General features: G+C 44.3%; 1 protein-coding gene across 2 annotated transcripts in view; it reads right to left on the bottom strand.

Annotated features, from left to right (window-relative positions):
* Nucleotides 1-5,599: 5,599 nt before the first annotated feature.
* Nucleotides 5,600-13,940, bottom strand: part of LOC137321144 (ovomucoid-like) — a 27,460-nt gene continuing 19,119 nt past the window's right edge. For both annotated transcript variants that reach the window (XM_067983388.1, XM_067983389.1), the window contains 3 exons: nucleotides 9,448-9,473; nucleotides 9,238-9,359; nucleotides 5,600-5,941 (listed from right to left, as the gene is read on the bottom strand). In XM_067983388.1, the coding sequence (XP_067839489.1) occupies nucleotides 5,896-5,941; nucleotides 9,238-9,359; nucleotides 9,448-9,473 (194 nt within the window). In that variant the 3' untranslated portion in view covers nucleotides 5,600-5,895. The remainder of the gene's footprint in view (nucleotides 5,942-9,237; nucleotides 9,360-9,447; nucleotides 9,474-13,940) is intronic.

Below are 13,940 nucleotides of genomic sequence, written 5' to 3'. Positions count from 1 at the left end.
TCCCACCATGGCTCCATATCCTTTAATATCCTTGGCTAGCAAAAATCTATCAATCTCAGATTTAAAATTATTAATTGAGCTAGCATCTACTGCTTTTTGTGGGAGAGAGTTCCACACTTCTACCACCCTTTGCGTGAAGAAGTGTTTCCTAACTTCTCTCCTGAAAGGCCTAGCTCTGATTTTAAGGTTATGTCTCCTTGTCCTAGATTCCCCCACCAATGGAAAAAAGTTTCTCTCTATCTAGCCAATCAATTCCTTTCAAAATCCTAAAAACCTCAATCAAATCACCCCTTAACCTTCTATATTCCAGGGAATACAAGTCTAGTTTATATAATCTCTCCTCATAATCTAACCCTTGGAGCCCTGGTAACATTCTGGTGAATCTGCACTGCACTCCTTCCAAGGCCAATATATCCCTTCTAAGGTGCAGTCCCCAAATTGTACACAATACTCCAGATGTGGTCTAACCAGGGCTTTATATAGCTGCAGCAAAATGTCCTCCCCTTTATATTTGAGCCCTCTAGATATAAAGGCTAACATTCCATTGGCCTTTTTGATTATTTTTTGTATCTGACCACTATATTTTAGTGATCTGTTTACATGGACTCCTAAATCTCTTTGGACCTCCACTGTTCCTAGCTTTTCACCGTTTAAAAAATACTCGGATCTATCCTTTTTTGGTCCAAAATAGATCAGCCATGATCTTATCAAATGGCAGAGCAGGCTCGAGAGGCCGAATGGCCTACTCCTGCTCTTAATTCATATGTTCGTATGTTTGTATGACCTCACACTTACCTGTGTTGAAATCCATCTGCCACAGTTTTGCCCATTCACTTAGTCTATCAATGGCTCCTTGTAATTTTATGCTCCCATCTAGACTATGCCACCAATCTTTGAATATGTGGCTCTCTATTGTTTTATCTGAGTCATTAATAATTATAGTGAATAGTTGAGGTCCCAGCACAGATCCTTGTGGGACACCACTAGTCACTTCCTTCCAATTCAAGTACATACCCATTATCCCCACTCTCTGTCTTCTGCCGCCTAGCCAATCTCCTAACCAGATCAATAATTTGCCTTCTAACCCCTGTGGTTCAAGAAAAAGGCCCACCACCACCTTCTCAGGGAGCGATGGGCAATAAATGCTGCTTTGCCAACGATGTCCACGTCATGAGAATGAATTTTTAAAAATTAGCCTCTTAGATTATTCATAGCCAGACTAAAATGGCAGCCCCAATGGCAAGTGGGATCAGTGGTATCGACTGAATTTCCATGCCACTGGCGAGCTGCACACTTTGAACGGGCGCCCCACTACTGCTCGCCGGGTCCAGGCTGGTGCAATATCGGGTGGCTTGGACACCGCATTGGCCCATAGGAATGTTCCGCTCCTGCTCCTCCTGGCTCCACATAAATATTAGTTGGAAATGCGTCCATTTTTGGAGCGGTCAGCAGCAGTCCCTTTAAGGAACACTGGTTCGGCCACTCAATGCTAGGACACAAAGCTGAACTTGTGTCCATGTAACCTTGAAAATTGCAATTAACTACATCATAGGAAAAGAGCCCTACCATCTGAAACAGGTGGGTACTCAGGCCAACCATGGAAGGCCCCTTTAAAAATGGAGGTGGCTGGAGCATCAGCGTTAATGCGGCGGTAAGTCTACCAACCCCAATTTGAGGCCTGTACTACCCCATTAATGCCAATTTTGGTTAATTAAAATCGTCCCCTATATTTGATCCAGGGAAGCTGACTGTTAATCCTCAGATCGTGCAACTCTGCAAAGACAAATTAGAGATAAAAATTAAAACTCTCAGCTTGTAGGGGACAAGGTCCACTAATGGGAACAGGTGGGAAAGATTTGAGAGATCCACACAGTTCTATAAAAACCTGAAGTTGTAACAATTGGTAGCACAGATCAGACTCACTAGTAAACAGTTAAATTACACTGGTTAGGCCTCAGCTGGAGTATTGTGTTCAATTCTGAGCACCACGCTTTAGGAAGGTCTTAGAGAGGGTGCAGAAGAGATTTACTAGAATGGTGCCAGGGATGAGGGAATTCAGTTATGTGGAGAGACTGGAGAAGCTGAGCTTTTTCTCCTTAGAACAGAGAAGGTTAAGGGGAGATTTGATAGAGGTATTCAAAATCATGACAGAGTAAATAAGGAGAAACTGTTTCCAGTGGCAGAAGGGTCAGTAACAAGAGGACGCTGATTTAAGGTGATCGGCAAAAGAGCCAGAGGCGACATGGTGAAACATTTTTTTACTCAGCGAGTTGTAATGATCTGGAATGCACTGCCTGAAAGGATGGTGGAAGCAGATTCAATTGTAACTTCCAAAAGGGAATTGGATAAATACTTGAAGGGAAAAAATTTACAGGTCTGTGGGGAAAGAGCAGGGAAATGTGACTAATTGAGCTTTCAAAGAGCTGGCACAGGCATGATGGGCTGAATGGTCTCCCCCTGTGCTGTACCTACTATGATACTATGATACACTAAAGCAAAAGGCAAGGTCAGAAAATGTAGGTCAAGCAGATGTATGAGAGAGACAAACGTATGCTCCAAGTTGAATTGTACAAACTAGAGCTAGGGGAGAAAGAGAACAAAGGTTAAACAATGAGGAGCAGTGCTTGAATGGAATGTGGGCCGGGCACAGTGTCAAAGCCCTTTCTCCAACACGTGCTTCCTTTAATTGCTGTTGGAACGCAGAATTGGGAATTTACCAGGTGCCAACATGAGAAGGAATTGCAGGAATAAGAGGTGGAATGAAAGGAGAGGGAATGATAATGTCAGTGACCATTAGTTGCAACTGCACAATGAGTTGCTGAGAAAGGAGCAGCAGCAACAATTGTATGTGAGCCTGATACAAGTGGGCCACAGTGAAAACTAACCAAGTTTGAGTATGTGTAATTGTTAATACAATTTAGAGTGGGTTATGTACCAGGGATGAGGGACTTCAGTTATGTGGAGAAACTAGAGAAACTGGGATTGTTCTCCTTAGAACAGAGAAGGTTACAAGGAGATTTGATAGAGGTGTTCAAAATTATGAAGGGTTTGATCGTGTAAATAAGGAGAAGCTGTTTCAACAGGCGGGAGGGTTGGTAACCAGAGGACGCAGATTTAAAATAATTGGCAAAGTAGCCAGAGAGGAGATGAGGAGAAATTTTTTTAGTAGCGAATTGTTAAGATCTGAAATGCACTGCCTGAAAGGGTGGTGGAAGCAGGTTCAATAGTAACTTTCAAAAGGAAATTACATATATACTTGAAAAGGAAAAATTTGCAGGGCTATGGGGAAAGGGCAGTGTAGTGGGACTAATTGGATAGCTCTTTCAAAGAGCTGGCACAGGCACAATGGGCACAATGGCCTCCTTCTGTGCTATAAAATTCTATGATTCTATGTAAGACAGTTCAAAGGTGAACCAGGTCTGGCATTTTACAAACCTTAGACATGAATCTCCAACCCAATTCTCTGCTGTGGAAGTGTACGAAAGAGAAAAAAGATTCATCTGAAACTGTTTGATATTCCTTGTCCATTTAATAGATTTAACTCCATTCAGTACTGTCTTACGTTTCTTTGAGGGCTGGTAGCTGGGATTTGAACGTGCCAAGGCTGATTTTCATATGTAGTGCACAATGGCCAGGAGGTGAGTGGACTCACCCAAAACATAGGCAAGCTGCCAGCACTCAACAGGCACCTCATTGGACGGGGCAAATAATCCGGCACCTCCTTTGTGAAAGTATTACCTTAAGGTGGTGGTGATGGTTGGGGGTGGTGGAGGGGGGAGTTGAGGTAGCAATCCCGAGGGATCGAGGGAGTGGGGGCACAATGGCCGACCAGCAGCAGATGGGAAGATTTTTATAGCGCCAAGCAGAACACTCATGTATCAGTGCTATTGCTTTTTTGTGGCAATTTTTGATGCGGCCTACAGTAGTCTGTTTGAGGACCAGAGATTCCTGGTCTTGTGCAAAAGCTGTATGTCAGAAGATAAATATTGTAGAGCTCAAACTGAGGTTGAGGAACTAAAATGCACTAAGAACAAGATGAAAAGAATGATGGATTGATAGAAATGAAGGCCATACCGGAAGAGATGCTGAGTAGGGAAGAGTGCGAGGTAATCAGTTATACCTCTCAAGGGAAAATAACCACTACACCGCAGCTATCCATGGGACTGTATAAACTGATAGAGGTGAAAGCCAATAATCAAAAGTACTTCATGATAAGCGGCACTAAGTCAAGCTGAGAAGCCTTGTGGAAGAAAGGAGAGGGAAAATAGAGGAGGGAGAAAAGAGGGAGTACTCGGCAGAGTTAGATGAAGAGAATGTGAACTGATGAAGGCCTTTGTCAATTAAAAGTATAACAGCTCCTCAGTTGAATCCGCTGTAATAAACTGGATAGCCAGGTGGTGAACGATAACATACTAGAGCCTGGTCTTCAATTGCTTCCAAGCCTTTATTCACAGAGCTCCACATTACATCCACAGAGGGTGGTGAACCTGTGGAATTCTCTACCACAGAAGGCAGTGGAGGCCAAGTCATTAGATGTATTTAAGAAGGAGATAGGTATATTTCTTAATGCTAAAGGGGTCAAGGGATATGGGGAAAAAGCGGGAACAGGGTACTGAGTTAGACATCAGCCATGATCATTTTGAATGGCGGAGCAGGCCCGAAGGGCCGAATGGCCTACTCTTGCTCCTATTTTTCTATGTCTACATCCAACCACACCCTACATCAATTCACTTATAAATGGATACCAGAGAGTTCCCAATTGATACGCACTGTTGGAATACGATTAACACTAATTGATATAAATCACATGGATACAATTAACATCCACAGAGGATGTCAGTGGTGTTACAAGCAGAGCTTCCCTCCCATAGGGAGGAGCCATGGTACCAGTCCAGAAACAGGGACCTTAATTCAGCAGGCTTTGTAGGCCTTCACCCTAATGGCATACCCAGAAGGTAACCTGGAAGATTTGGTCCTGAATCTCAGGAAGTAAATTTTTGTGAAACGTACTTACAAGCTCTTTTTTTTGGGCTCAGGTTTCCCTGCCACAACCTCCTGCAGAAGTTCACTGGGTCATCACCTTTCAGCTGTTTAGTAGGAATTGCAGCTCTGAATACCTACATTATGGAGCTTCTTATATTCCCATTTTTATTAGCTCACAGTCACAGCACGTAATCTAGATTTCAGGGCAGTGCCGAAGGAGTGCTGCAATGTCCGTGGTGCCGTCTTTGGGAGTAGTTCAGGTAGATGTTAAGAAACCCTCAGCACTCTTTGAAGAAGAGCAGGGAGATCGCCCAGTGTCCTGGCCAACATTCCTCCCTCAGCACCACCAAAAACAGATAAACTCGTTACTCCTCTCATTTGCTGTTTGTATGACCTTGCCGTGCAGAAATTGGGTGTTATCTTTGCCTACATAACAAAGACTGTAGATCATTGTACATGAAGCATTTTTGGAATTTTCTGAAAGATAAGATAAAGAGCTACATAAATGCAAATCTTTTCCTTCACTTGCTCTTCCTGTGGAATCACAGACTGATAAGAAACTGTAATTTTTTTGGGCTGTTTTATTTTGATAAAACAAACATTGCATACAAAGAGACTACAAGTTGAAGCAGGAACACTATCAAACATTTTAACAATTAATGGCCCAAATACATATATATTAAAAAAAATTATGCAAAACTTTTTTTTTAACTACAGATCAAAAAAGTTTTCATAGAACTGTTTGTACAAGATTTTTGATTGATCAAATTCACTATTAGCAATAATAATAATTGAATTGTGTCATTAATTCTAGGTTGAAGAGTAAATGGTATTGACCAAATGATCACATCAGTTTGGTTGACAGTAGTGATGTTTAGCTGGGAGCCTTTGATAGTCTCCATGACAATGAATTCAACAACTTCCAAATTTTTGAATCCTGATTTTCACCCTGGTAGCCCTGAAATGCAAAATGCATCAGATATTCTGAGATCAAAGGCACAGATGACAGAGCAGGCGGCTGCTTGGTTTTTAGGTTGTCACAAATCTACCTTGATCTAATCAGCCAAACTACTCCAAAGATTAATTTTTGCAACAAATGTCAAAATTTCATACAGTTATCACTTAAGGAATGTGGAGTACCATGGAAGCAGCCTAGGGTCCTATCTGTGAGGAGGATGCATGGCTCACCAATCTTCGGAAGCAAGATAAATGACTTTACAGAGAAAGGTTAGTTACAATTAACGTTGACAATGTAACAGATGGAATAGCTGGCATCACTGAAGGAATTGCGAGCAAACTGGAAGCCTGATCTCTTCATCCATTCCCTCTTTCTGGTGACCTATGGACCATTATCTGGGGGAATTTAGATGGGAGGTTCAGGGACATATATAAGATGAATCGCAGTACATAGGTGAGGAAGAACAAGAAGTGTTGGCTGCTCCAGGCCAACCATCTGCTGGGCAGAAGTCCAGCTCACGATACTTTTATGCATGACAAGCACTATGAAGATGTTGGTCAGTCTATCACTGGCATAATAGAATCAGGCAAGAAATACTTAGAAGGAATGGGGAAACTGTGGACGTTTAGTTAGAGTCTCCTTTGCCTATTGGCACATGAATCAACCCATTTCTTCCACTTGCTGTTTGTCCAGAACAAAATATTTCACTTCAAGCGAAGAATCACCTAGCCCTACATCCAGCAGATTGCGGTTCTCCACAGTGAATGTTTATATTTGCCAATCTGTAACAGACTCAACTTGTCTCTGGGTTATTAGAGGCATTTTTACGTGGACAGATCATTAGCCTGACTCACAATTCCCTACCAGGAGGGCCATTGGACTGGCCTTTAGTCTGGCTCCTATCTTACTACCTGTCTGTTTTGGGTGGCCCTAGCGGGAGTTATACTCCCACCAGCATAGCTCTCAGGGACAGAGGAGCACACAAGCCTTCCCCCCACGTCAAGGTGCAGTCACGAGGGACAACAAGGATGTTTGGTATAGTTATAAAGTGCATAGCAACTATTCTTAACTGAGCTTCACAGAAGGATCATGCACCATATAAATATTTTCAATTTGTCACATTCAGAGAGTCCTGAAGCTATATAACATTGTCTCTGCTATGTATACTTTCAATATTTCTGCACTATGGCATAATCAGACCCAAACACATGGTGCCCCATTTAAGGAGGGTATCCTTGACATCAATGGGTGGGACAGCACTGAGGTAGTTGGTGAAGTCAGAGGCTTCACATGACCTCATCGTTAGTACCATAATGTCCATGTCATGTGATTGTGTCCTACTAGGGACTTTCACACAACTCAAATTGAGCTACATTGCAGAGCATCATGCAATGAAAGTACTGCTTGAAGGTGCTCTCTTGTTTTCCTAGGAAGGGAAGAAAAGACTCCAGCCACAGCCAGTGATCATCGAGCATCTCACAGCATTGTGTGCCACTATCACCACCTCTGCCAAGCACCTGCAGAATTACACACACCCTAAAGAATGTAGATAGCAAGGTTAAGGAGGATGTACGCAGTGCGTCACAGTGCTCAGTTGTGGAGGAGCAAGTGGTGTTAACTGCTCAAGGCTAGGTACCTGCCGGCTGGAGGTCTATCACAGTTCCTACACTGCAAGGTCTGGGGAAGAGTCAATCGCCCAGATCTGCACAGAGAGATGAATGATTGCCTGCACTACAAGCTGGAGTATGTGACACCTCTTGTGGCATCTGCAACGGAGCCCTCTGTGGTGCATGTCACAGGCACAGTGAGAACTCTCCTGGTCACATTGCTGCTAAAGAGGCCTTAGGCTCACATCCTAACGATGTTTCAACATACCAAAAGACAACCTTATCATCTCAACAAACACCACTAAAAACAGATTATCTGGTCATTATCTCATTGATGTTTGTGGGATCTTGCTGTGCGCAAATTGGCTGGCGTGTTTTCCTACAAGTCAACAGGGACCACACTTGAAAAGTACTTAATTGGCTGTGAAGTTAGGGGTGGGCAATAAATTCTGGCCTTGCCAGCAACGGCCACATTCCATGAACGAATTTTTAAAAAATGCTTTGGGACATCCTTGTTATAATTGGATAGCCTGGTGGTGAAGGATAGAATACTGGAGCCTGGTCTTCAGTTGCTTCCAAGCCTTTATTCACAGAGATCAACACAACCCACACCCAAGATAAGCTGTCTTATAAATGGATACAAGAAAGTCCCCAATTGATACGCACCACATGAATACAATTAACACTAATTGATATAAATTACATGGATACAATTAACAATCCTGAGGATGTGAAAGGCGCGAGATAAATGCAAGTTCTTTCTTTCTTATAGACATCTAAAACTTAGCAAACAAGTCATACGCCAGTTTTCCTGAGTTGCACCTCTTATTTAGTTAATTTGTCACGTAAAACCATTAATTGTCTTTATGTGAGTTTAACTAGAGCAATCACAAACCGTTCAATAGAAGCCATTGAGGGTACAAGTCATTGGGTGAAATGTAATAAGAATATTGTCAGAGGAAATAAAATAATTTTCCAGACAGTCCCTTATTCCGCTGCTCCTATTTTAGGAAAAATAACTATATTCTTGGACCGTGGGATAATTTTTTGCAAGATTAAAAATGCTTCAGATGCTGGAAAACTGAAATAAAGTCAGAAAATGCTGGAAGCACCCAACAGGTCAGGCTGCGTCTGCGGAGAGAGGAAAGTAGGGTTAATGAAAGGGCTTCGGCCTGAAATGTTAACCTTACCTTTCTCTCTCCGCAGAGGCTGCCTGACCTGCTGAGTGTTTCCAGCATTTTCTAATTCTTGCTGCCTCGCCAGGTGCAAACACAGGTCAGAGAACTGGGGCCAGAAGGTCAAAGTCAGCAGGGCGGCGTCACTGGAAGGGAGCGCGAACCAGAACTAGGGCTGTAACACTGTAGCCCCAGTTCTCTAGCCAGTGCTCCTGCCTAGTGAGTATCTGTGCTAGGAGCGCAGCCTTGCTGAGTGTGCCTCATGTGGTAGTGAAATTTGTATTGGGAATAGTGCAAAATGGGCAATAGTGCTTCAGTAGCTCGTTGTTACACTCCACCCGATTTTCTTTTCCATCATTTTTGCACTACCGTCCAAGAGTAATTTCACCCCACATGGTGTTCTAGCCCTTTCTCTAACCTCTGAGTGCGTCCAGCACTGGGCTAGCTGTGTAGCTGTAAAAAATTCACCCTCAGGTTTTTGCTTTCTAAAAGAACATAAAAGATGTCATTTTACCAAACTGCAGCACAGAGTCGGCACTCGTTGCCATAGGTCACCCCGTTAGTTCCACAGACTGGTGCGTAGTTTTGATCACATAGCGGGATCTTCTTGGGTATCTCTTTACAGTATGGCTGGATCTGAAGACAGAATCACCTGTAGCAGTTCAAAATCCCAGACGAGCAATATGAACACTCAGAAATGGGAAATAAAATTTGCACATCTTACCTCCATTAATAGATTGCTTGTTCCAACTGGAAGAATCAAAATAACAAAAAGAATTATTGCACAATAAACATCACAGCTATCAGAAAAATGTGAAGTACATGCAGTCTTACGCTGTGCACTAAAGTTGCACAATGTGCTAAGTCATTTAAACAAAACAAATATTTTACAAATTAGTGTTAGAGTTATTCTACCAAGAATTTAATCAAGTAACAAATTTCCAGTTAATCTCAAGGCTTGGAATTACAATTGTGCAACTACCAGCTTTTGAACATTTAACTTGTTTGTATGAATTCCCTTGTTTGCTCTTTGAATGGAGACATTATCCCACTTATTTGTTTAAGTGTTGCTCCTTGGCGACATCATATGCGAACATGGGGTCAGCTTCCACATGCATGCCGATGACACTCAACTCTACTCTCTACCACCTATCTCGACCCCTCCGCTGTCTCTGTGCTATCATTGCTTGTCCGACATCCAGTCCAGATGAGCTATAACTTCCTCCAGATAAACATTAGGAAAACAGAAGCCATCATTTTCGGTTACGGCCACAAACTCCTTATCCTGACCACGGACTCCATCCTCCTCTCTGGCCACTGTCTCAGGCTGAACCTGACTGTTCGCAGCCTCAGCTTCCTGTTCAATCCTGAGATGAGCTTCCATCCCCGTAGCTCCACCATCAGAAAGACTGCCTGCTTCCATCTCCAGACTCAAATACTCCAATGCTCTCTTGACCAGCCCCCTATCTTCCACCCATTCATAAACTTCAGCTCATCCAAAACTATGCTGCCTTTATCTTATGCCACACCAAGTCTTGTTAGCCCAACCATCCTCGCTAACCTACATTGATTGCTAGTCCCCCAATGTCTCAAATTTAAAGTTCTCATCCTCCTGTTTAAATCCTTTCATGACATTGTGTATCCCGATCCTGATCTCTGTAACTTCCTCCAGCACTTACAGTCCCCCCTGATCTCTCCATTCCTCTGACTCCGGCCTCTTGTACATCCCCTCCTCCCTTTGCTCCATCATTGGTAGCCATGTCTTCAACCACCTAGGCCCCACTCTCTGGAATACATTCACTAGATCCCTCCATTTATCCACTTCCCTCTCTTCCTTTAAGATCCTCTTTAAAATCCAGCTACTTGTGCAAGTTTTGGTCACCCTCTCAATCTCTCAATCCTTCACTCAGCTTTTGTTTTGCCTTATGCCTCTGTGAAACACTTTGGGAAATGTTTCTATATAAAGATACCATATAAATACAAGTTGTTTTCTTGATTCTAATATCTGGCCTGCTGCTGCATCCTCAGTTTTCTGCTCCTCTGCCAGGAATTTGATCTTTTCTGCCAGTTCCTATCCTGCTCTGGATGCTGCTTCACTGCTGCTGAATAACCTTTGCTCTGCCGCTTTCCACCTGTTTCCCATTGCCACTAACTCCATTCATCCCTCCGCTTGTATGCTGGATCCATTGGTGTGCACTGCTGATCACTGAAGCCACTACTCACCTATGCTGGACCCCTGGATCAACCTATGCTGGCTCATGGTCGAATCTCCACACCTCCTTGACTCTCCATTTTTCAAGGAAATGCCTCTAGCACTGCATTCACTGATACTCTGCCCCTGAAACAGATGCTGGACTCATTTGCCCTCCATGCCTGTCTCTGAACCTGGACTCCACCCTATCTACATCAACTTCATCCCAACCACAGAATCTCTAACTTTAATTATGGACTCTCTCTTGTTGTCTCCTCCCTGTTCCCCATTTACAACCAGGACATATCTATCTTAATCTTTGCAATGACTACGTAACCTGAGCTTCCCTGTGTTCATTTGCGTGCACACTTTGGCTGCCGCTCTGGACCCGAGCCCATTACTGCTATCTCCCTTTATCTTTCTCTTCTCTTTATCCCTCTTGGACCCTTCTTTCCGGTCCCCTCTCCTTCTTGTTACCCAGTCATGCCTCCTTTCATTTCTTCTTTCACGGGTACTTTGTCTCCCCAAAATCCTACGCCAAGCGTTCACTATTCCTCTACTTTCCTCCTCTCCTACTTCCATCCCAGGCTTGACTCCCTCTTGGATAAGCCCACATCTTTCCTCTGTGCCTCTCTTGACATTCTCCGAAGGGCCCTCCATACGAGCAGTAATCCCCAACTGCCCCATCCTTTTCTCTCTTCAATCAAACCACACAACGTAGCCAATGGGGACAAATGTTGCCATCCTCCTTCCCATCCCACTCAACCCTCCCATCGATGGTCCTGTGGACTCTGCCTGTGGATCCATAATCACCGCCCCTCTTCGCATCTCCGTCTAGAATGTCAGATAACATGCAAGCAAGGCACTTGCCATCCATGTCCTTAATGTGAATGATTGCATTGACATCATGGCTTGGAGGAAACTCGGCTCATGGGTGATGACACCTTGGCCCTTACTGAAGCTTCACTGGCCATATCTTCAACCAACTGTCCTGTCCAAACCACCATGGTGGCGTTGTGGCCTTTATCACCAACTCTCACCTTGGTCTGTCCACCTACTCCTCTGGAACCTTCTCCTCCTTAAGCACTTCCCTTGTTCCACTCTTCTCACCTCCTTTAAAATCCTTGTTCTCTACCGTTCACCCAAGTATCATGCCAAGTTTCTCACCGAGATATCCTCACTGCTTTCCTTCCTCAGCCTCTGCACCGAGTGACTTCTCATCCTCGGTGATTTCAACCTCCAGCTCATCTCACCTTGCCCTCTCTCTTCTGAATTTACTGGCCTCCTGTCCTCCCTTAACTTCTACCTCCCTCTCCTAACCATATTCGTGGCCACCTCCTCGACTTTGCCATCATACGTGGCTTCTCTATTCCCATCATCTCAATCACAGACAAGGCCATGTCTGATCACCTCCTTGTATCCCTCTCCACTCACATCCTCCTTCCAACCATATCTCCTTCTGCATTTCATCCTGGAAAAAACTCTCACTTAAATCACTAACTGGCACCTTCAAACTGCCAGCTGTCTAGCCTTTGTTGACAATGATACTTCTGCAACTATCGATCTGCTCAATCACACCCTCAGCTCTGTCTTCGATGCCCTTGAGCCCAGTAAAACACACTCTCTCTCACCCTGGTCATTCTCTCTGGTACGGCCTCCACTTCACTCCCTTAAGTCCAATGGACACAGACTTGAATGTATATGACGCACAACTGGTCTCATCATTTGTCGCCAGATCTGGCTGGACCACATTAAGCATTATCGGGCTCTGCTGTCCTCTGCCAAAACTGTTTGCTTCTCCAGGATCATTTTGGAGTATAAACATAACCCCAGCATCTCTTCTCCACTACCAACTGTCTTCTTAAACCCCTCTCCCTTGCCCCCTCCACCCTCACCTCCACCAAAAAATGCAAGGAGCTCATGGACTTCTTTGTCACTAAGATTGAGACCATCCATTCAGCTGTTTCTGCTGTAACTCTCCTTGCCCTTAGCCCACCAAGCCAAGCTTGTCCCAAGGCTCCCCCCTGCTGTAGTTTTGAACTTATTTCTTTCTCTAGTTTCTCTCCTATCTCCCCTTATGCCCTCTCTGAGCTCACTTTGTCCATGATACCCACTTCCTGCTCCCTCGTCCCTATTCCCACCAAACTGCTGACCACCCAACTTCCCTTCTTCGCTAACTGATATTGTAAATGGTTCCCTCTCCTCGGGTACTGTCAGCTCCTTTTCAAATCTGCTGCCATTATCCCCCTCCTCAAAAAACCCACCCTTGACCCCTCTGTCCTTGAAAACTACCACCCCATCGCCAACTTCCCTTTCCTCTCCAAAGTCCTTGAACGCATTGTCGCCTCCTAAATCCATGCCCATCTTTCCCACAATTCCACGTTTGAACCTCTCCAATCAATTTTCACTCCTACGACAGCACTGAATCAGAAATGACAAAGTCACAAATGACATCGTCTATGAATTGACAGTGGTATATTATCACTCCTCCTCCTTCTTGTCCTGTCTGTAGCCTTTGACATGGCCGACCACATCATCCTCCTCCAATGCCTCTCCTCCGTTGTCCAGCTGGGCAGGACTGCTCTCGCATAGTTCTACTCTTACCTATCCAGTCATAGCCAGAGAATCTCCTGCAATGGCTTCTTTTCCTGCTCCTGCGCCGTTACCTCTGGAGTCTCCCAAGGATCTGTGTTTGACTCCCTCCTATTTCTCATCTACATGCTGCCCCTCAGTGACATCATCTGAAGGTAGAATCATAGAATCATAGAATCATAGAAAATTTACGGCACAGAAGGAGGCCATTCGGTCCATTGTGTCCGCGCCGGATGCAGGTGAGCCACCCAGCCTAATTCCATTTTGCAGCACTTGGTCCGTAGCCATGTAGTTTACGGCACTTCAGGTGCACATCCAGGAACTTTTTAAATGAGTTGAGGTTTCCTGCCTCTACTATCCTTTCAGGCAGTGAGTTCCAGACCCACGATCTTCTGGGTGAAAAGATTTCTCCTCAGCTCTCCTCTAATCCTTCT

This window comes from Heptranchias perlo, chromosome 4 (assembly GCF_035084215.1).
Source record: "Heptranchias perlo isolate sHepPer1 chromosome 4, sHepPer1.hap1, whole genome shotgun sequence".
NCBI lineage: Eukaryota > Metazoa > Chordata > Chondrichthyes > Hexanchiformes > Hexanchidae > Heptranchias > Heptranchias perlo.
This window is presented reverse-complemented; position numbering and strand designations above follow the sequence as displayed.